General features: G+C 47.4%; 1 protein-coding gene across 3 annotated transcripts in view; it reads left to right on the top strand.

Moving 5' to 3' along the window:
* Positions 1-24,353, top strand: part of LOC109868911 (rho GTPase-activating protein 39) — a 152,232-nt gene that overhangs the window by 99,622 nt on the left and 28,257 nt on the right. For 2 of the 3 annotated variants that reach the window (XM_031803599.1, XM_031803601.1), the window contains exon 3: positions 10,017-11,409. In XM_031803599.1, coding sequence (XP_031659459.1) covers positions 10,017-11,409 — 1,393 coding nt within the window. Of the gene's footprint in view, positions 1-5,222; positions 5,498-10,016; positions 11,410-24,353 lie in introns of those variants that run through there. The other variant, XM_031803602.1, reaches the window with a different exon arrangement.

Here is a 24,353-nt window from a genome sequence, read left to right as displayed (position 1 = left end):
TTGCTGACACTTATATGGTTGAATCATCAGCATAAATGGACACACAGGCTTTGTTTAATGCCAGTGGCAGGTCATTGGTAAAAAGAGTAGAAGACCTAGAGAGCTGCCCTGTGGTTTCCAGTCCCCCCCCCACCCCCCTTTGTTTTTACACTGCTGCTTGTCACGCCCTGGCCATAGAGAGGTTTTTATTCTCTATTTTGGTTAGGCCAGGGTGTGACTAGGGTGGGCATTCTAGTGTCTTTATTTCTATCTTTTCTATTTCTTTGTTTTTGGCCGAGTGTGGTTCCCAATCAGAGGCAGCTGTCTATCGTTGTATCTGATTGGGAATCATCCCTAGGTAGTCCTTTTTCCCCTCTTTCATTTGTGGGTTCTTCATTTTGCACTAGTTGTTATTTTGCCATGCAGTTCATATTTTGTTTTGTTGTTGTCGGTGTTCAGTTAATAAATAAATAGAATGAACACGTACCACGCTGCGCTTTGGTCCACTTCTTCCCATGACGATCGTGACACTGCTACGGTTTATTATCTATGCATAGTCACTTTACCCCTATCTACATGTACAAATTACCTTGACTATCCTGTATATAGCCTTGTTGTTAAGCCTTGTTGTTAAGCCTTGTTATTTTATTGTAACTTTTTATTTCATTTTTTACTTTAGTTTATTTAGTAAATATTTCTTTAGCTGCGCTGTTGGTTAATGGCTTGTAAAGTAAGCATTGTACAGTAACCTGTTGTTTTTGACACGTAAAATCAAATCAAATTTGATTTGAGATTAAAGATGACTGATAGGTGTCTGCTACCATCCTCAGTAACTTTCCATCTAAATTGTCAATGCCAGGAGGTTTGTCATTCGATTACAATCATTTTTACCACCTCCCCCACACTAACTTTACAACATTCAAACTTACAATGCTTTTCTTTCATTATTTATTCATGAATACGATGGCTCACTGTTCATTGTTGGCATTTCCTGTCTAAGTGTGCCCACTTTGCCAATGAAGTAATAATTAAAATAATTGCCAACATCAAATGGTTTTGTGATGAATAAACCATCTGATTCCTTGAAAGATGGAGTTGAGTTTGTCTTTCTGACCATCATTTAATTTAATATACTCAAAAATGTATATATAATTGATCTTGGCTTCATAATAATACAATTTCTTATTTTTGTTGAGTCAGATGTGCAGGTAGACTTATTAGCCACTCCTTTTTCCCCCCATCTCTTTTTTTGTCATGGGATATAAACACTGGGTTGTTATTTTACCTGAAATGCACAAGGTCCTCTACTCTGACAATTAATCCACTGATAAAAGGGTAAACCGAGTTAGTTTCTAGTAATCTCTCCTCCTTCAGGCTTCTTCTTCTTCTTTGGACTTTATATGGCGGTTGGCAACCAACTTTAAGGTGCATTACCACCACCAACTGGACTGGAGTGTGGACCTCCGTTCATCTTTCAATCACCCACATGGGTATATGCTCCTAAAAACCAATGAGGAGAATGGAGAGGCGGGACTTGCAGCGCGTCAAGCGTCACAAATAGAACCAAGTTCTATTTTTAGTGCCTGGCTATGCAGATGCTCGTTGACGTGTGCGAGCAGTGTGGGTGCACAGATTGAATAACTTGTATGTTTACATTCATTTTGCAACGCTCTCGCACATGACGCGGGCGGTGTGGTCAGCATGTTACACTTTATATACATTCCAGAAGACTGAAATATATCAAAACTGTTTGACAGAGAAACACCAGATTTTCAACGTGGTATTTTTTACATTTATTTATTCATTATTACATTCTGAAAAATATTAATAACATTCCACCCATGAGGCCACTAGGTCATTTGAAGTCAGTTTCTTAACAGGTGCATGTTTATCAATAATTGGAAGGAGCAATTTCATAAATTCATCAAGTGCAGTGTCTGGATGCTCCTTATTAATCATATCAGACCAACAAATATTTTTAACATCATCCACATAAGACTCAGAGCAAAATATTTTATACACTATTTTAGGCCCAACATTTTGAAATGTGTCTTTCCTGGATATTGCTACTATATTGTGATCACTGCATCCAACGGGTACGGACACAGATTTAGAACAAAATTCTACAGTATTATTAAAAACGTGATCGATACATGTGGATGAGGTTGTTCCTGTAGTGTTTGTAAACACCCTGGTAGGTTGATTAATAACCTGAACCAGATTACAGGCACTGGTTACAGTGAGAAGCTTCCTCTTGAGATCACAGCTTGATGAAAACCTGTCAATGTTCAGGTGCCCAAGAAAGTGGACCTCTCTGTTTACATCACATATCAAGGATTTAACACATATTATTTAGATACTGTTAGCACTTGGTGGCCTATAACAACACCCTAAAATAATAGGCTTCAGACGAGGCAGGTGAACCTGCAACCACAACACTTCGATAACACTTGACATGAGATTTTCTCTAAGCATTACAGGGATATGTCTCTGAATATACAATGAGTGTAGAAAACATTACGAACATCTGCTCTTTCCATGACATAGATTGACCAGGTGAATCCAGGTGAAAGCTTGGAGACAATTGAGACATGGATTGTGTACGTGTGCCATTCAGAGGGTGAACGGACAAGACACAGATTGAAGTGTTTTTGAACGGGTTACGGTAATAGGTGGCAGGTGGTTAGGTAAAGGAGGTTTGTTTCAAGAACTGCAACACTGTTGTTGTTTTTATTCATATTCTTTTTTTGCTCAACAATCACCCACATGGGTATATGCTCCTAAAAACCAATGAGGAGAATGGAGAGGCTGGACTTGCAGCACGTCATGCGTCACAAATAGAACCAAGTTCAAGAATGGAACTGTGGGAAGCATTGAAGTCAATGTGGGCCAGCATCCCTGTGGAACACTTTCGACACCCTGTAGACTCCATACCCCAACAAATTCAGGCTGTTCTGAGGTCAAAAGGGAGGGTGCAACTCAGTCTTAGAAATGTGTTTCTAATGTTGGTATAGTCAGTGGGATGGTACAGTGCCTTGCAAAAGTATTCACCCCCCTTGGCATTTTTCCTATTTTGTTGCATTACAACCTATAATTTAAATGGATTTTTATTTGGATTTCATGTAACGAACATACACAAAATAGTCAGAATTGGTGAATTGAAAGGAAAAAAATGACTTGTTTCAAAGAATTATACAAAATATCAAATGGAAAAGTGGTGCGTGCATACAGTCTGTATTCACCTACTTTGCTATGAAGCCCCTAAATGAGATCTGGTGCAAACAATTACCTAAGTGTCACTTGATCTGTCACATGATCTCAGTATATATACACCTGTTCTGAAAGGCCCCAGAGTCTGCAACACCACTAAGCTGCATGAAGACCAAAGAGCTCTCCAAACAGGTCAAGGACAACGTTTTGGAGAAGTACAGATCAGGGTTGGGTTATAAGAAAATATCCAAAACGTTGAACATCCCACGGAGCACCCATAAATTCATTATTTAAAAAAATTAAGAATATGGCACCACAACAAACCTGCCAAGAGAGGGCCACCCACCAAAACTCACGGACCAGGCAAAGAGGGCATTAATCAGAGAGGCAACAAAGAGACCAAAGATAACCATGAAGGAGCTGCAAAGCTTCACAGCGGAGATTGGAGTATCTGTCCATACACTCCACAGAGCTGGGCTTTACGGAAGAGTGGCCAGAAAAAAATAAGCAAACATGTTTGGTGTTTCCCAAACATATGGAAGAAGGTACTCTGGTCAGATGAGACTATAATTGAGCTTTTTGGCCATCAAGGAAATGCTATGTCTGGCGCAAACCCAACACCTCTCATCACCCCGAGAACTCGATCCCAACAGTGAAGCATGGTGGTGGCAGCATCATGCTGTGGGGATGTTTTTCATCGGCAGGGACTGGGAAACTGGTCAGAATTGAAGGAATGATGGATGGCACTAAATACAGGGACATTCTTGAGGGAAACCAGTTTCAGTCTTCCAGAGATTTGAGACTGGGACCGAGGTTCACCTTCCAGCAGGACAATGACCCTAAGCATACTGCTAAAGCAAAACTCGAGTGGTTTAAAGGGAAACATTGAAATGTCTTGGAATGGCCTAGTCAAAGCCCAAACCTCAATCCAGTTGAGAATCTGTGGTACGACTTAAAGATTGCTGTACACCAGCGGAACCCATCCAACTGCTGGAGCAGTTTTGCCTTGAAGAATGGGCAAAACTCCCAGTGGTTAGATGTGCCAAGCTTATAGAGACATACCCCAAGAGACTTGCAGCTGTAATTGCTGCAAAAGGTGGTTCTACAAAGTATTGTCTTTGAGGGGGTGAATAGTTATGCAACCTCAAGTTTTCCGTTTTTTTTCCGTCTTATTTCTTGTTTGTTTCAACACTAAAAAAATATTTTGCATCTTCAAAGTGTTAGGCATGTTGTGTAAATCAAATGATACAAACCTCCCAAAATCTATTTTAATTCCAGGTTGTAAGGAAACAAAATAGGAAAAATGCCAAGGGGGGTGAATACTTTCGGAAGCCACTGTACCAACACCTCCCCCATAAGCATTCCTGTCTCTTCTATAGATGTTATATCCTTGTATTGCTCCTGCTGTATCATCAAAGGAATTATCTAAGTAGTCCCAGAAATGGCTAATATATTAATGTTATCTGATGTTAGCAAGTTATTGATTTCATTAACCTTATTTCTAAGGCTACATATATTAATATGGGCTACTCACATGCTGAGATTCTATCAGAGAGGAGAGGGGCTGAGCTGGAACAGATCACATACCAGCTACTGTAACACTAGGGAAGGAGAAGGGCTACAGCACCAGCCCCCGCCTTTCTTTCCTCCTCTCTCTCTCTCTCTTTCCTCCTCTCTGTCTCTCTCTCTCTCTCTCTCTCTTTCCTCCTCTCTGTCTCTCTCTCTCTCTCTCTCTTTCCTCCTCTCTCTCTCTCTCTGTCTCTGTCTCTCTCTCTCTGTCTCTCTCTCTCTTTCCTCCTCTCTGTCTCTCTCTCTCTGTCTCTCTCTCTCTCTTTCCTCCTCTCTGTCTCTCTCTCTCTCTCTCTTTCCTCCTCTCTGTCTCTCTCTCTCTCTCTTTCCTCCTCTCTGTCTCTCTCTCTCTCTCTCTCTCTCTCTCTCTCTTTCCTCCTCTCTCTCTCTCTCTCTTTCCTCCTCTCTCTGTCTCTCTCTCTCTGTCTCTCTCTCTCTCTCTCTCCTTTGTTTTTCTTGCTTCCCTCTCAGTAACTCCACAGTTAAATTCAGACGCTGGTGGCAGGCTACAATTAAGAGTATCTGTAAAGAGCTCTGGAGTCTTGACTCTTGTGTTTTCACTGAAGACACTCACAGCGGTACACAAGACATCCATCATCCTTCTGAGACGCGCTGGCACAGGTTGTTTGTTTTCTTTTGGTTTTGAAGAGGAGGGGTTGTAGCTGCGTTCACACGGGGACTGAAGGAACCCCCGCCGTTACAACGCTGTCCCGCGCCAACACAGGGACACAGGGAGGGGGTAAGTTACCTTCTGATCTTTTAGGGGACAAAGACCCCCCTCCATCCCCCCCATTACACATCTTTACTCAGGCAATGCTTTGACCTAAATGAGCATGATATGCTGATAGGCTATATGGTGTTGTCCTGTACTTAACAGAGCCTGTATGGTGTTGTCCTCTACTTATCAGAGGCTATATGGTGTTGTCCTGTACTTATCAGAGGCTATATGGTGTTGTCCTCTACTTAACTGAGGCTATATGGTTTTGTCCTGTACTTAGCAGAGGCTATATGGTGTTGTCCTCTACTTAACAGAGGCTATATGGTGTTTTCCTGTACTTAACAGAGGCTATATGTTGTCCTCTACTTAACAGAGGCTATATGTTGTCCTCTACTTAACAGAGGCTATATGGTGTTGTCCTGTACTTAACAGAGGCTATATGTTGTCCTCTACTTAACAGAGGCTATATGTTGTCCTCTACTTAACAGAGGCTATATGTTGTCCTCTACTTAACAGAGGCTATATGTTGTCCTCTACTTAACAGAGGCTATATGGTGTCCTGTACTTATCAGAGGCTATATGGGGATAACAACTATTAGGCAGGATAATGTCTTACTTCCCACAGTGTTGCTTGTCTCCTATGTCTTTGCCTTCCCACAGTGTTGCTTGTCTCCTATGTCTTTGCCTTCCCACAGTGTTGCTTGTCTCCTATGTCTTTGCCTTCCCACAGTGTTGCTTGTCTCCTATGTCTTTGCCTTCCCACAGTGTTGCTTGTCTCCTATGTCTTTTCCTTCCCACAGTGTTGCTTGTCTCCTATGTCTTTGCCTTCCCACAGTGTTGCTTGTCTCCTATGTCTTTGCCTTCCCACAGTGTTGCTTGTCTCCTATGTCTTTGCCTATGTTGGATGGGTAATGGTGGGTTTCCTGGCTGAGAGGTGGAGGGGTGGATTCATTGAGGTTACGCTGTTTTTACAGTAACGTTTAGCTATAGTCTGAACAGTCTTTTGAAAGAAAGGGTCTGGGGTGAGGGGAGTTCAGTGCTGGTTAGATTAGCTTGTCGGGGAGATTATCCGGTTGCTTGTGGAGTGTATAGGGCTGATCTGGGGTCTGAGGGAGGGTGAGTAGGCTGCACCACTGAAGGACCAGAACACCCAGGGCATTGATGCAGGATTAGGGCCTGACATTCCACTGCCCTCTGAGGGAACATGGGAGAAAACACAGCCATGAGCGTGGTTCGGGTGGTCAGTGTGTGTGTGTGTGTGTGTGTGTGTGTGTGTGTGTGTGTGTGTGTGTGTGTGTGTGTGTGTGTGTGTGTGTGTGTGTGTGTGTGTGTGTGTGTGTGTGTGTGTGTGTGTGTGCGTGTGTATGTGTGTGTGTGTGTGTGTGTGTGTGTGTGTGTGTACCGTTGAAGTGGGAAGTTTACATACACTTAGGTTGGAGTCATTAAAACTTGTTTTTCAACAACCTAACAAACTATAGTTTTGGCAAGTCGGTTAGGACATCAACTTTGTGTATGACACAGGTCATTTTTCCAACAATTGTTTACAGACAGATTATTTAACTTATAATTCACTGTATCACAATTCCAGTGGGTCAGAAGTTTACATACACTAAGTTGACTGTGCCTTTAAACAGCTTGGGAAATTCCAGAAAATTATGTCATGGTTTTAGAAGCTTCTGATAGGTTGACATAATTTGATTGAATTGAAGGTGTACCTGTGGGTGTATTTCAAGGCCTACCTTCAAACTCAGTGCCTCTTTGCGTGACATCATGGGAAAAGCAATAGAAATCAGCCAAGACCTCAGAAAAATTGTAGACCTCCACAAGTCTGGTTCATCCTTGGGAGCAATTTCCAAACCCCTGAAAGTACCACGTTCATCTGTACAAACAATAGTACACAAGTATAAACACCATGGGACCACGCAGCCGTCATACCTCTCAGGAAGGAGACGCGTTAAGTCTCCTAGAGATGAACGTACTTTGGTGCGAAAAGTGTAAATCAATCCCAGAACAACAAAGGACCTTGTGAAGATGCTGGAGGAAACAGGTACAAAAGTATCTATATCCACAGTAAAACGAGTCCTATATCGACATGCTCAGCAAGGAAGAAGCCACTGCTCCAAAACCGCCATGAAAAAGCCAGACTACGGTTTGCAACATCACATGGGGACAAAGATCATACTTTTTGGAGAACTGTCCTCTGGTGTGATGAAACAAAAATAGAACTATTCTATCATGGCCGCCATTGTGTTTGGAGGAAAAAGGGGGAAGCTTGCAAGCCGAAGAACACCATTCCAACCGTGAAGCACGGGGGTGGCAGCATCATGTTGTGGGGGTGCTTTGCTGCAGGAGGGACTGATGCACTTCAAAAATAGATGGCATCATGAGGTTGGAAAATTATGTGGATATATTGAAGAAGCATCTTAAGACAATCAGTCAGGAAGTGAAAGTTTGGTCGCAAATGGGTCTTTGTGAGACTATGGGCATACTTCCAAAGTTGTGGCAAAATGGCGTAAGGACAACAAAGTCAAGATATTGGAGTTGCCATCGCAAAGCCCTGACCTCAATCCTATAGAAAATGTATGGGCAGAATTGAAAAAGCATGTGCGAGCAAGGAAGCCTACAAACCTGACTCAGTTAGACCAGCTCTGTCAGGAGGAATGGGCTAAAAATCACCCAACTTATTGTGGGAAGCTTGTGGAAGGCTACCCGACACTGTTGACTCAAGTTAAACTATTTAAAGGCAATGCTACCAAATAGTAATTGAGTGTATGTAAACTTCTGACCCACTGGGAATGTGATGATACAAGATGAAATAAATCATTCTCTCTACTATTATTCTGACATTTCACATTCTTAAAATAAAGTGGTCATTCTAACTGACCTAAGACAGGAAATTTTTACTAGGATTAAATGTCAGGAATTGTGAAAAACTGAGTTTAAATGTATTTGGCTAAGGTGTATGTAAACTTCCGATTTCAACTGTGTGTGTGTGTGTGTGTGTGTGTGTGTGTGTGTGTGTGTGTGTGTGTGTGTGTGTGTGTACTTTTGACAGCTTCACTTGGCAGACTGTAACGTTGGAACAAACTTTTCCTGTTGTGTTTCCCCTACAAACATGACCGTGATGTTCTGGAAAATGAGTGTGTGTGTGTTTGTGTGTTTGTGTGTGTGTGTGTGTGTGTGTGTGTGTGTGTGTGTGTGTGTGTGTGTGTGTGTGTGTGTGTGTGTGTGTGTGTGTGTGTGTGTGTGTGTGTGTGTGTGTGTGTGTGTGTGTGTGTGGGTACTTCTGTTTGATACGCTGAGTAAGGGTTTTGTTGAGAAAAGTGTTTCCATTGTTTCATTGTGACAGTCTCTTTAAGTAATATTAATAGCTCGTAAGATTAATTGAGTTTCTATGCCCTGATTATGTACTCACACTATGGCCATGTTTGTTGGAAACTTAACCAGCACAATCTCACAGTCGCACTGCGTCAAATCAGATCCATCTCAAGTTGTGTTGTAACCTTCAGTCTCATACCTGTCTCACAGTTGTAACATACAGTCTCATACCTGTCTCACAGTTGTAACCTGTACAGTCTCATACCTGTCTCACCGTTGTAACCTGTACAGTCTCATACCTGCCTCCCAGTTGTAACCTGTACAGTCTCATACCTGTCTCACAGTTGTAACCTGTACAGTCTCATACCTGTCTCACAGTTGTAACATACAGTCTCATACCTGTCTCACCGTTGTAACCTGTACAGTCTCATACCTGCCTCCCAGTTGTAACCTGTACAGTCTCATACCTGTCTCCCAGTTGTAACCTACAGTCTCATACCTGCCTCCCAGTTGTAACCTGTACAGTCTCATACCTGCCTCCCAGTTGTAACCTGTACAGTCTCATACCTGCCTCCCAGTTGTAACCTGTACAGTCTCATACCTGCCTCCCAGTTGTAACCTGTACAGTCTCATACCTGTCTCACCGTTGTAACCTACAGTCTCATACCTGCCTCCCATACACTCTCATAGTCTCACAAAATGAGATAAACACGGTTAACAAGTGGTTTGTCCTTCATAAACACCTTGGTTGCCAGTACTGTCAGACCTAGAGACCTATCTCCCTCTCTGAACCGTGGAAGGTCAGAGGGTTTAAAGCTTGAAACGCAGGGGAATGTGCAGGTGGGATTCTGGCCAGGTCTGGCATCCCAGTCACAGGTTTCTTTCTTCTCCGTTGCATATGAGCAAGTTGCCATTGAACAGTCATCTGTCTTGTTTACCCACCAAACAGGTCTAAGCCAGTGTTTATAGTGCTGTGTGCATGTGTACATATCATACATTTTTGATCCCACATTTTTGGTGTCTTTGAGTGTGTTCTATGTACAGCAGGGAAGTCAGTCCTTTGGGTAAGGATGTGGGTACACAGACCGGTGAGCCACTGCAGTCCCTTAAAGATGTTCAGATGTTTTTTGGCCCCCACCCGCCATCAAAGTTGCCCATCCCTGATGTATAAATATTTGTTTTATTTTTCACTAAAAAAAAATCTTCCTCTCTTCTGTTCCAGGGACCCAGGTCAAAGATGGCAGCCAGCTCCTGGATCGAAGGCAGCCATGTTGGTGAAGGTGAACAGCATTGGCAGGAACCAGTCCGTGGTGCCCACTAGCACCCAGCACCTCAACACTCTCAGCCCTGGGAGCCCTGCTGTGTACCAGGTCCACTCAGACAGACCCAGCCCCAGACCCATATCCAGCCCTGCAGGCAAGATGGCTGCCCCTGTGGACCACAAGCAAGCCTTCCACCTGAAGAAGGGAGACAACGGTAACTTCGGCCTGGTGATGCCCTCCACTGGCAGCCAGGTCTACCAGACTCCACAGAGGTGTCAGGCTGGCACCCCCCAGCCCTCCTCCCCCCATTACGGTGCCACTCCGCCCATCTATGATGAACCACCCATGGAAACACCTATCTATGATGAGCCCCCGATGGAGGTGGAGGGGGCCGCCCTCCTGAATAGGTCCTCCACCCCAACCACCAGCCTGCAGAGGGTCCTCCAACCCCAGACCCAGACCCACCACCAGACCCAGCAGCAACCCAAGCTGCTTCAATACCCAGCCTCTCACCTGGCCTCCAAACACAAGAGGAATCCCTCCGCCACAGAGTACAGCCCCGCTGGACGGGAGTGCATCAAACACATGGTCAACGTGGACCCTGCCACCTGCAAGCAGAGCCCCTTATCCCATCCTATCCAGACAGAGCAGGCCCCTGCTCTAGACCCTGACCTGCCCCCCTCTCCATCCCCATGCCCAGTCGTGAACCAGCCCAGGCCCAAGGAGGTGAGCCTGGAGAAGAAGCAGTCGTGGCGTCTCCTGGAGACCAGCGTGAGGAAGAACATGGACGTCCGGCACAGCCGGCAGAACAGTGTGGCGTCCCAGGAGTACCCAGCGCCGGCCGCCGTCACCCACCAGGACTCCGGCTACTCCACCGGGCCCTCGCCCAGCTTGAGGAGGAAGAACCGTCGGAGAGCCCTGGGAGGGGGGGCTGGGGGAACAGGGCAGGGCCGGCCAGGCTCAGTGGGCAGCAGTGGGGAGCTCAGTGCCCTGAATGAGAAGCTGATGGCAGAGATGCGGGTGGTGGTGAGTCGATCTAACACCCTGCGTGGCAGCAAGGCCAGCCTGGACACTGAGATGTCTGACAGCTCTGTACCTCGGACCCGTTCCCCCCTGGGTTCCCCGAAGAAGTACAGGGGCCGTTGCGCCTCCCGAGAGGACATCAGCGCCAGTAACCACTCTCTGTACCGGACCGGGAGCGGGAGTACCCATGGCGACGTGCCCCTCTCGCCCCTGGCGTCGGAGGGCATGGTGCGTCAGAAACGGACCTATGAGAAGGTGGACACTCTGGAGAAGAGCATCATCAGCCAGAACAGCCTGTCCTCCTCGGAGCCCCACATGTCCCTCTCACAGGTACAGTTCAGTACAGCCCGCCTCTCAACACTGTGTACTGTATCCGGGGGGGGGGGGGGGTGTTATACTTGTCTTAGCTGTGTCTTAGCATTCAGACCTCTTTGTGAATACACAGTAGAAAACAGGCCTGTTCCTCTGGCGTGTGTTATATATAGTTATGTGTTGATATGTTGACATGTGTCGGGTGGCTGCTTGAGTTCCAGCACACTGGTTGAATCAACGTTGTTTCCTCATCATTTAAATGAAATGACGTTGAACCAACGTGGACTAGACGTTGAATTGACGTCTGTACGCAGTGCGAGGGCCGATCCAGCCATATGAAAGGGCGGTCTGTGTGAGGAAAGCTCTGTACTCTCGATCTCATATGACTGGGCGTGTGCTAATTAGCCTAGTTAGGTGTATTACTGCAGGTCAGCTGGAATGTCTACCATCCATGCCCTGGGAATTCTCTCTCCATCTCTCTCTCTGTCTCTACCAAAAATAAAGCTGCTGCCTTTCTCCTTGCTATCTTTATAAGCAGTTCTAGGGAACAACCATTGTTCTATTTTCCTCCCGTGCTCTGTTGGAGATGTGGCAGTGTGTAGGCGATACGAAGGGAAGGCATTGTGAGGCAGCAATCATCTCTGTCTCTCCCTGTCTTCTTTTCTCTGGGATTCACCTCCCTCTCACTTCAGCCTTCAGGAGAAAAAATGGACGCTGTCGACATCCTGTCGCCGTAGGAACAATGCAGAAGAAAGCTGCTTGTTCTCAGTTTCCTGTTGCCAGTCTGTTCCATTCCAGGAAAAGGGCCTCGGAGTGCCTTAAATCCTATTGGAGTTGTTTCTAATCACATGTTTTCCTTCCTGTAAAAAAACCAACGTTAATGCAGTGTGTGTATTGCCACCTGAGACAGCCCCAAGCCTCCTCCTCACCTTGTTTTAGAAATAGTTTATAGTGTGATTTGGGTTAGCCTAGTTGCTTGTTGTGGCTGATTAATTATAATGTTAGGCCGTGAGTTGTTTTTGTCAAAGGCTTTATCAACTCAAACCGCATCCACCCCCGCAACTAAGAGACTGGCTGCTCTGCAGGGACTCTGAACAGAACAACCTGCACATAAAAACTAAAAACACAGAACGAGGACTCCACAGGCTACACGTTGGCGGTAGACAGGAAAAATAAACATGAAACACGCATGAGTTTTAATGGGGGCGAGCGCTCCACTTCCCCATGTGAGGTGTCGCTCAGCTTTCCAAATCCATAAGGTGGCTTTAGTCACCTCCACCAAGAAAACACTGCAAGCCTGGAGAAGATCTCCTGCAGAGAGAACGAGTGAGGAAAACACTGCAGGCCTGGAGAAGATCTCCTGCAGAGAGAACGAGTGAGGAAAACACTGAGGAAGAGAGAGATTCCATTCCGCTCTCAGCATCCATCTGTCAGGTGAGTCAGTGATCGATGTGCAAGGACTCAAAGTGCTTTGAGAGAACTGGATCATAGGATTCAGTGGGCGTGTCCGAATACCCATAAATAGTAGGCATTTGGGGATTGCGTAAAAATGCTTTAATGCTTTAATGCTTTAAATGCCAGGATGTTGTACTCATTTCACCTTTTCATGCTATTGAGGAAGATAAGCATCTTTCCAGACTTCCGTGTGTACCAACATCTTTCCAGACACGCTGTACCAACATGAATGAATAGCGGAAATCAACGCAATTGTGCATTAGGTGATGCGTTCTCAGTAGGATGAGCCTAGTATGTTGATATATTAGTTGCTTACTGCATTAGTTTTTACTACAAATCAGCCGGGCGTTTATATTAAGAGATTGTACCAAACAGTTCAGTGAACTGTATGCCAGATCATGTGAAATAGAGGACGAGTGACAGCGAGTGGGAAAGAAAACACAGATTTGATCCTGGTTTCAGTGTGTCACTGTGTGTTGAGCTGGGCTTGGGGACTTACTAGGCAGAAGGTCCCGTTAACTGCCTCTGTTTGTCAGCTCATTGAAGCTGAGTATGTGAGACTTTTTCCCACACTAGTGCTTAGCGGAGGTCACGCCAGATCCATCCACATCCATCCACTATCAAAGCCGGGCCACTTTACTCAACTGGAGAATTCTCTAACCTCTGCTCTGAAACATACACTGGACTGAACTTTTCAATAAAACACACCCTCACTTTTTTATACTGTCTGGACAAACTTAATAGAATTGTTGGTCTCATTCCAGGACTATTTCCATTGTTTAAAGGGAAAGGGATCTCTGTTTTTGGCAGTAGAAATAAGAACAATCCCTTTTCATTTTTTGGAGGGGTGGGGTTTCAGACAATGGAGATTTGGGAGTGAGGATTGGGGAGAAGGGCTCCAGGCAGTCCTACTCCCCACCTGTATGTTTCCTGGATGGGAGGAACAGAGTAGTCCCAGTCCAGTCAGGAACAGAGTAGTCCCAGTCCAGTCAGGAACAGAGTAGTCCCAGTCCAGTCAGGAACAGAGTAGTCCCAGTCCAGTCAGGAACAGAGTAGTCCCAGTCCAGTCAGGAACAGAGTAGTCAAAGTCCAGTCAAGATCAGAGTAATCCCAGCCCAGTCAGGAACAGAGTAGTCCCAGTCCAGTCAGGAACAGAGTAGTCCCAGTCCAGTCAGGAACAGAGTAGTCCCAGTCCAGTCAGGAACAGAGTAGTCCCAGTCCAGTCAAGAACAGAGTAGTCCCAGTCCAGTCAGGAACAGAGTAGTCCCAGTCCAGTCAGGAACAGAGTAGTCCCAGTCTAGTCAGGAACAGAGTAGTCCCAGTCCAGTCAGGAACAGAGTAGTCCCAGTCCAGTCAGGAACAGAGTAGTCCCAGTCCAGTCAGGAACAGAGTAGTCCCAGTCCAGTCAGGAACAGAGTAGTCCCAGTCCAGTCAGGAACAGAGTAGTCCCAGTCCAGTCAGGAACAGAGTAGTCCCAGTCCAGTCAGGAACAGAGTAGTCCCAGTCCAGTCAGGAACAGAGTAGTCCCAGTCCAGTCAGGAACAGAGTAGTCCCAGTCCAGTCAGGAACAGAGTAGTCCCAGTCCAGTCAGGAACAGAGTAGTCCCAGTCCAGTCAGGAACAGAGTAGTCCCAGTCCAGTCAGGAACAGAGTAGTCCCAGTCCAGTCAGGAACAGAGTAGTCCCAGTCCAGTCAGGAACAGAGTAGTCCCAGTCCAGTCAGGAACAGAGTAGTCCCAGTCCAGTCAGGAACAGAGTAGTCCCAGTCCAGTCAGGAACAGAGTAGTCCCAGTCCAGTCAAGAACAGAGTAGTCCCAGTCCAGTCAGGAACAGAGTAGTCCCAGTCCAGTCAGGAACAGAGTAGTCCCAGTCCAGTCAGGAACAGAGTAGTCCCAGTCCAGTCAGGAACAGAGTAGTCCCAGTCCAGTCAGGAACAGAGTAGTCCCAGTCCAGTCAGGAACAGAGTAGTCCCAGTCCAGTCAGGAACAGAGTAGTCCCAGTCCAGTCAGGAACAGAGTAGTCCCAGTCCAGTCAGGAACAGAGTAGTCCCAGTCCAGTCAGGAACAGAGTAGTCCCAGTCCAGCCCTGCAACTATTACAAAGGCACCAGAATGTTACATATAAAAACGCTGTACTCTCTGGATCACTGGGTATAATATGTTGGAACTGGATCACTGGGTATAATGTGTTGGAACTGGATCACTGGGTATAATATGTTGGAACTGGATCACTGGGTATAATGTGTTGGAACTGGATCACTGGGTATAATGTGTTGGAACTGGATCACTGGGTATAATATGTTGGAACTGGATCACTGGGTATAATGTGTTGGAACTGGATCACTGGGTATAATGTGTTTGAACTGGATCACATACATTCTGGATGTACAGTAGACTCTCCTTGAGGACTTTTACTGGGTAGGAGTGTACTTATGTCTCGGGGTAGTAAATGTCCAATCAGAGGTTGAGTTACTGACTGTTATTGACAGCAAAAGCCATCTTGAATGGCCTCAAATCCTCAGAGCTGATATCAGTTTTGTCTTGTGAATGTATGCGTGGTCCGTGGTGTGCATTTATCATGTACTCAAATGTGCTCCTATATGAAACGCCTACCTTATGCAGATGAATACTCCAGGCACATGTTGAAATACATTGGGGCAGAGTCGTTTCACTGTTCATTGTCAGATCTGTAGGAGAGTAACTTGGCAGAAGCTGCCTATGCTCTGCAAGGAGACTGGTGCTGAGGCTGTGTGTGGGTTGAAATGGCCTGACTGAAATGTGGTTCAGGCCCTCAGAAGCCATATCATTCACTGCAGTATATGAACACCCATGGAAATGACTCTTCCAAAGGCCTTCAGCAAAAAGGCCTGTCTGAAATTGAAAAATGAAGGGTGTCCTTAATAACCAGACATCAGCAATTAGCAGGGTCTGTAATAGTGCTTATTTTATCAAACCATAATATAAAAACGAACACAATTAATCAGGATTTATTTGAACACACTTTGTGGGCAATGTGGCATTAAGAGTCTGTATTTTTGTCGTAACTTTGCCATTCTCTCTTGTCTGTGAGACCTGCCACTGTCGCTGGCTGGATGTGTCTGTTTTGAAGGTACCCCAGCCTGCCTTTCAGATTCAGGAAACGTTCATGTCCTCAAAGAGGTCATTCATCTTGCAGCAGTCATAAAACATATAACATGCAACTTCAATTAGCACTGAGGTGTGACGTGAGAGGTGTCAAAGCCCTTGAGCCCAACAATGAGAGTTTCACAGCCCCCCCCCCCCAACCAAACACAGCCCTTTGAAGCCCCCACTACCCTCTGGATGTAGAAAATGACAAGGCACAAAAAAGCTCCTTATGGAATATCAAGAGACACTTTTTTTGCTGACTATTATAAAAATGGGAACATAAACAACTTAATATTCCACACAGACCATCCCCTGGCATGGCGCAGTGCTATATTAACACACTACACCTCTGTTAAGAGGGGAGGTGTTAGCGATAGGTGGAAACTCGGGATACTAGAAAACGAGGACTCTTGAGTCAGCCAATGTCAACCTGTACAGGTCTAGAACAGAACCGAGTGCTGGAGGAGAAGGAGGGAATGATGACATGTGACAACCCATTAGAGAACTGGCCACCCCTGCAGAGAAGCCAGCAGAACTACTCACCTCAGCTCCTGACAAAAGTCTCGACACAACAGCAGAACAGTCCACCCCAGACCCTGACCATAGCCTTGACATCACAGCAGAACAGTCCACCCCAGACCCTGACCATAGCCTTGACATCACAGCAGAACAGTCCACCCCAGACCCTGACCATAGCCTTGACATCACAGCAGAACAGTCCACCCCAGACCCTGACCATAGCCTTGACATCACAGCAGAACAGTCCACCCCAGACCCTGACCATAGCCTTGACATCACAGCAGAACAGTCCACCCCAGACCCTGACCATAGCCTTGACATCACAGCAGAACAGTCCACCCCAGACCCTGACCATAGCCTTGACATCACAGCAGAACAGTCCACCCCAGACCCTGACCATAGCCTTGACATCACAGCAGAACAGTCCACCCCAGACCCTGACCATAGCCTTGACACCACAGCAGAACAGTCCACCCCAGACCCTGACCATAGCCTTGACATCACAGCAGAACAGTCCACCCCAGACCCTGACCATAGCCTTGACACCACAGCAGAACAGTCCACCCCAGACCCTGACCATAGCCTTGACATCACAGCAGAACAGTCCACCCCAGACCCTGACCATAGCCTTGACATCACAGCAGAACAGTCCACCCCAGACCCTGACCATAGCCTTGACATCACAGCAGAACAGTCCACCCCAGACCCTGACCATAGCCTTGACATCACAGCAGAACAGTCCACCCCAGACCCTGACCATAGCCTTGACATCACAGCAGAACAGTCCACCCCAGACCCTGACCATAGCCTTGACATCACAGCAGAACAGTCCACCCCAGACCTTGACCATAGCCTTGACATCACAGCAGAACAGTCCACCCCAGACCCTGACCATAGCCTTGACATCACAGCAGAACAGTCCACCCCAGACCCTGACCATAGCCTTGACATCACAGCAGAACAGTCCACCCCAGACCCTGACCATAGCCTTGACATCACAGCAGAACAGTCCACCCCAGACCCTGACCATAGCCTTGACATCACAGCAGAACAGTCCACCCCAGACCCTGACCATAGCCTTGACATCACAGCAGAACAGTCCACCCCAGACCCTGACCATAGCCTTGACATCACAGCAGAACAGTCCACCCCAGACCCTGACCATAGCCTTGACATCACAGCAGAACAGACAAATGAAGAACCCCAAGCCACCCTGATAGCCCTCCTGACAACCCCCCCACACCCATTGAGAACATATGCAAGCCACAGATTGTACTCCTTATGGACTCAAGCGGGAAATATATATACAAGAAAATGTACTTTTTCCCAAACACACAGTGTCTAAACTCTGGTGTCCAAACACCCAGCATGCCCTAGACCTTCTGTCTGAGGACCAACTAGGGTCACCCAGCCACATAATAATACACACAGGCACAAACGACCTGAGAACACAGCAGAAAAGGGTGGCCACAGTACTGAAGGGAATGATTGAAAAAGCTTCTTCTACTTTCCCCAATGCACAAGTGGTTACATCCACCCTGCTACCACGAAAAGACTTGCACCCTGCCACAATACAGCGGGTAAACAAAGGCATTTTCCGTGACTGTGCCTCAAAACCCAATGTCTACCTGGCCTACCACTCCACCCTGGACTTGAACAGCCTTTTACAACCAAGTCCACCGACACAATGCAGCAGTGCCCACCTTTACCCAGACACTAAAGGACATCGCCCTCAACCGCTGCCCCAGCACCCAGACCAGTCGAGACACTCTCCCAGACCTGCGGGAGCCCCCCCTACCGAGAGGACCTACATCCAGACCACAGCACCACCAGCCCCCCCCCCCCCCCCAACCATGCCCACATACCATTTAGAACACCTCAGATCAGACCTATGCCCCTCCTGCCCACCCCCGCAAAGAGGGCCTCAACATGGAAGTCACACATACGCCCAGGCCGTGAGCAGGCAAACAGGGCCAACCCCCACTCTTACACTAGCCCAAGTCGATGGCATGTACCAGAAGCTCAGCAGGCTCTGCTCACACTTACTGGCTTGAAGCCAAACCACACGACTAACATTGGACACTTTATGGAACACAAAGCCATCACTAACTCATCCTGGAGTATACAAGGCCTGAGGTCATCTGCCCTTGGCTTAAAGAGCAGGAACCTGGACTTCATCAAAGAAATCAGAAATTCAGACTGTCACCCTACAAGAAACATAGTTTAGAGGAGATGGACCCACTGGCTTCCCTCTAGGTGACAGAGAGCTGGTAGTCGCATCCACCAAACTACCAGGTGTGAAACAGGGAAGTGACTCAGGGGGTATGCTAATTTGGTATAGAGCAGACCTAACTCACGCTATTAAATTAATCAAAACAGGGATATTTTTCATCTGGCTAGAAATTCAAAAGGAAATGATCTCAACAGAGAAAAATGTCCTCATGTGTGCTACCTATATCCCCCCACTAGAATACCCATACTTTAATTAAGACAGCTTCTCCATCCTGGAGGGGGAAATCAATCATTTCCAGACCTAGGGACATGTACTAGTCTGTGGTGACCTAAATGCCAGAACTGGACAAGAACCTGACACCCTCAGCACACAGGGGGACAACCACCTGCCTGGAGGTGACAGCATTCCCTCCCCCATATGCCCCCCTAGACACAACTATGACAACATTACCAACAAAAACGGGTCACAACTCCTGCAGCTCCGTCACATGCTGGGTATGTACATAGTCAATGGTAGACTTCGAGGGGGCTCCTATAGTGGGTACATGGCAGTAGTACTGTAGACTACTTTATCACTGACCTCAACCCAGAGTCTCTCAGAACGTTCACAGTCAGCCCACTGACACCCCTATCAGACCACAGCAAAATCACAGTCTACTTGAACAGAGCAATACTCAATCATCAAAGCCAAAGGAACTGAATAATATCAAGAAATGCTATAGATGGAAGGAAAGGAGTGTGGAAACCTACCAAAAAATAATTAGGCAACAACTAATTCAGTCCCTTTTAGACAATTTCCTGGACAAAACTTTTCACTGTAATAGTGAAGGTGTAAACTTGGCAGTTTCTCATCTTCCCTATCAAATAAAAAAAATGTCAACAATGACAGAAGATTTTATGAAGAATGCAAAAACCTAAGAAAGAATTTGAGAAACCTATCCAACCAAAAACATAGAGACCCAGACAACCTGAGCCTACGCCTTTTGTGGAATGCTGTTTTGGCCTGATTGGGTCTTAGTGGAGCTTAGCACCAGACCTGCTGAGGGGGTTCAGATTGGAAAGCTTTGGGCCTGAGCTGTGGACAAATACACCAGTTGTACATCTGATCAACGGTCCACATGTTTCACCATGCTGCATGGATTACTACACTATTGAAAAGATTATCATGCCGCTTTTGTTTTTAATAAGACCACATTATGAAGCCCTTACTACATAGACATATGTCTTTTACAGCTGCTATGTAAAATAGGGGTACCCTCCCCGGTCCCTACCCACACATCTCTGTCAGAACAATAATATAAAGCCTGATATATAAGAGATCAGATCTCCTCTTAACAGATCTGCCTGACTTCTACAGCATTATATTGTAAATATGAGGTCATATGAGTATGAATGTAAAAGCCCATCTTTCAAGGTTATTGTTGGTTATAGTACTGTTTGTTCTTCTTTAGGCCATGTAATTGAGTTTGAAAACGCCTTTGGTAAGACATTAGTGTTGGTTCAGAGGCAAACTCACTATTGATGTGATTGTGATGAATTACCTGGATGTTCTAAAGGGAGAACAATGATGGCCGTTTGGGATTTGATATGATTCATTGCATAACGGGAACAAATCAAACTCATGTTATTAGATTTGTGAAAGTATAGTGAACACAATTCTAAATGCAACATGTAAAGTGTTGGTGCAATGTTTCATGAGCTGAAATAAAAGATCCCAGAAATGTTCCTCACGCACAAAAAGCTTATTTCGCTCAAATATTGTGCACAAAACATTGCTGTTAGTGAGCATTACTCATTTGCCAAGATAATAAATCTACCAAACATGTGTGGCATATCAATAAACTGATTAAACAATATTATCATTACACAGGTGCACCTTGTGCTGGGGGAAACAAAAGGCCACTCTAAAATATGCAATTTTGTCACATGCTACATATGCTTCCATCCCCCACATATGTCTCAAGTTTTGAGGGAGCGTGTAATTGGCATGCTGACTGCAGGAATGTCCGCTAGAGCTGTTGCCAGATAATTGAATGTTAATTTCTCTACCATAAGCTGCCCCCAACGTCATTTTAGAGAATTTGTCAGTACGTCCAACCGGTCTCACAACCGCAGAGCATGCGTTAACACGGCAGCTCAGCACCTCCACATTCGGATTCATCACCTGCGGGGATCATCTGAGACCCCTCTGAAACTGTGGGTTTGCACAACTGAAGAATTTCTGCACAAACTGTCTGAAACCGTCTCAGGAAAGCTCATCCGGGTGCTCGTCGTCCTCACCAGGGTCTTGACCTGACTGCAGTTTGGCGTTGTAACCGACTTCAGTGGGCAAATGCTCACCTTCGATGGCCACTGGAACGCTGGAGAAATGTCCCCTTCACGGATGAATGTATGGCGTCGTATGTGACGAGCGATTTGCTAATGTCAAAGTTGGGACTTTCCAGCAACTTCACACAGTCATTGAAGAGGATTGGGACAACATCTTTTACATTGTTGCATGTTGCGTATATATTTTTGTTCAGTGTAGTTTCATTTGTATTTGGTAAAGGGCCCGTGGCAGTGTTTTGGGGCGATGGGATGGAAGCAGCCAGAGGAAGGCTACAGAGAGTGGGGGATGGAAGCAAACAGAGGAAGGCTACAGAGAGTGGGGGATGGAAGCAAACAGAGGAAGGCTACAGAGAGTGGGGGATGGAAGCAGCCAGAGAAAGGCTACAGAGAGTGGGGGATGGAAGCAGCCAGAGGAAGGCTACAGAGAGTGGGGGATGGAAGCAGCCAGAAGAAGGCTACAGAGAGTGGGGGATGGAAGCAGCCAGAGGAAGGCTACAGAGAGTGGGGGATGGAAGCAGCCAGAGGAAGGCTACAGAGAGTGGGGGATGGAAGCAGCCAGAGGAAGGCTACAGAGAGTGGGGGATGGAAGGTGAAGCAGCCAGAGGAGGGCTACAGAGAGTGGGGGATGGAAGCAGCCAGAGGAAGGCTACAGAGAGTGGGGGATGGAAGCAGCCAGAGGAAGGCTACAGAGAGTGGGGGATGGAAGCAGCCAGAAGAAGGCTACAGAGAGTGGGGGGTGGAAGCAGCCAGAGGAAGGCTACAGAGGGTGGGGGATGGAAGCAGCCAGAGGAAGGCTACAGAGAGTGGGGGATGGAAAGAAAGCAGCCAGAGGAAGGCTACAGAGAGTGGGGGATGGAAGCAGCCAGAGGAAGGCTACAGAGAGTGGGGGATGGAAGCAGCCAGAGGAAGGCTACAGAGAGTGGGGGATGGAAGCAGCCAGAGGAAGGCTACAGAGAGTGGGGGATGGAAGCAGCCAGAGGAAGGCTACAGAGAGTGGGGGATGGAAGCAGCCAGAAGAAGGCTACAGAGAGTGGGGGGTGGAAGCAGCCAGAGGAAGGCTACAGAGGGTGGGGGATGGAAGCAGCCAGAGGAAGGCTACAGAGAGTGGGGGATGGAAAGAAAGCAGCCAGAGGAAGGCTACAGAGAGTGGGGGATGGAAGCAGCCAGAGGAAGGCTACAGAGAGTGGGGGATGGAAGCAGCCAGAGGAAGGCTACAGAGAGTGGGGGATGGAAGCAGCCAGAGGAAGGCTACAGAGAGTGGGGGATGGAAGGTGAAGCAGCCAGAGGAGGGCTACAGAGAGTGGGGGATGGAAGCAGCCAGAGGAAGGCTACAGAGAGTGGGGGATGGAAGCAGCCAGAGGAAGGCTACAGAGAGTGGGGGATGGAAGCAGCCAGAAGAAGGCTACAGAGAGTGGGGGATGGAAGGTGAAGCAGCCAGAGGAGGGCTACAGAGAGTGGGGGATGGAAGCAGCCAGAGGAAGGCTACAGAGAGTGGGGGATGGAAGCAGCCAGAGGAAGGCTACAGAGAGTGGGGGATGGAAGCAGCCAGAAGAAGGCTACAGAGAGTGGGGGGTGGAAGCAGCCAGAGGAAGGCTACAGAGGGTGGGGGATGGAAGCAGCCAGAGGAAGGCTACAGAGAGTGGGGGATGGAAAGAAAGCAGCCAGAGGAAGGCTACAGAGAGTGGGGGATGGAAGCAGCCAGAGGAAGGCTACAGAGAGTGGGGGATGGAAGCAGCCAGAGGAAGGCTACAGAGAGTGGGGGATGGAAGCAGCCAGAGGAAGGCTACAGAGAGTGGGGGATGGAAGCAGCCAGAGGAAGGCTACAGAGAGTGGGGGATGGAAGCAGCCAGAAGAAGGCTACAGAGAGTGGGGGGTGGAAGCAGCCAGAGGAAGGCTACAGAGGGTGGGGGATGGAAGCAGCCAGAGGAAGGCTACAGAGAGTGGGGGATGGAAAGAAAGCAGCCAGAGGAAGGCTACAGAGAGTGGGGGATGGAAGCAGCCAGAGGAAGGCTACAGAGAGTGGGGGATGGAAGCAGCCAGAGGAAGGCTACAGAGAGTGGGGGATGGAAGCAGCCAGAGGAAGGCTACAGAGAGTGGGGGATGGAAGCAGCCAGAGGAAGGCTACAGAGAGTGGGGGATGGAAGCAGCCAGAAGAAGGCTACAGAGAGTGGGGGGTGGAAGCAGCCAGAGGAAGGCTACAGAGAGTGGGGGATGGAAAGAAAGCAGCCAGAGGAAGGCTACAGAGAGTGGGGATGGAAGCAGCCAGAGCAAGGCTACAGAGAGTGGGGGGTGGAAGCAGCCAGAGGAAGGCTACAGAGAGTGGGGGATGGAAGAAGCCAGAGGAAGGCTACAGAGAGTGGGGGATGGAAGCAGCCAGAGGAAGGCTACAGAGAGTGGGGGATGGAAGCAGCCAGAGCAAGGCTACAGAGAGTGGGGGGTGGAAGCAGCCAGAGGAAGGCTACAGAGAGTGGGGGATGGAAGCAGCCAGAGGAAGGCTACAGAGAGTGGGGGATGGAAGCAGCCAGAGGAAGGCTACAGAGAGTGGGGGATGGAAGCAGCCAGAGGAAGGCTACAGAGAGTGGGGGATGGAAGGTGAAGCAGCCAGAGGAGGGCTACAGAGAGTGGGGGATGGAAGGTGAAGCAGCCAGAGGAGGGCTACAGAGAGTGGGGGATGGAAGCAGCCAGAGGAAGGCTATAGAGAGTGGGGGATGGAAGCAGCCACAGGAAGGCTACAGAGAGTGGGGGATGGAAGCAGCCAGAGGAAGGCTACAGAGAGTGGGGGGTGGAAGCAGCCAGAGGAAGGCTACAGAGAGTGGGAGGTGGAAGCAGCCAGAGGAAGGCTACAGAGAGTGGGGGATGGAAGCAGCCAGAGGAAGGCTACAGAGAGTGGGGGATGGAAGGTGAAGCAGCCAGAGGAAGGCTACAGAGAGTGGGGGATAGAAGCAGCCAGAGGAAGGCTACAGAGAGTGGGGGATGGAAGCAGCCAGAGGAAGACTACAGAGAGTGGGGGATGGTTGTTATGTTACCATATATGTGTTTAGATGTGAAAGCCACTGGGTCACCTATTTCTAGAGTGGGATCCTCATGAATGATTCCATATTCTACTCTAATAACACTTTAGGGGACATTAGTAAATTGATCCTACAGTACGCACACTGACGAACACACACACACACACACACACACACACACACACACACACCATAATTCACATGCTCAATGTACTATATGTTTACAGAATTAGACACATGCCATCAACAGACAGTAATTCACATATGATTCCAGCTGTAGCGTTTATGTCTATGC

This window comes from Oncorhynchus kisutch, linkage group LG24 (assembly GCF_002021735.2).
Source record: "Oncorhynchus kisutch isolate 150728-3 linkage group LG24, Okis_V2, whole genome shotgun sequence".
NCBI lineage: Eukaryota > Metazoa > Chordata > Actinopteri > Salmoniformes > Salmonidae > Oncorhynchus > Oncorhynchus kisutch.
The sequence above is the reverse complement of the archived record's forward strand: the minus strand, read 5'-3'. Positions and strand labels throughout refer to the sequence as shown.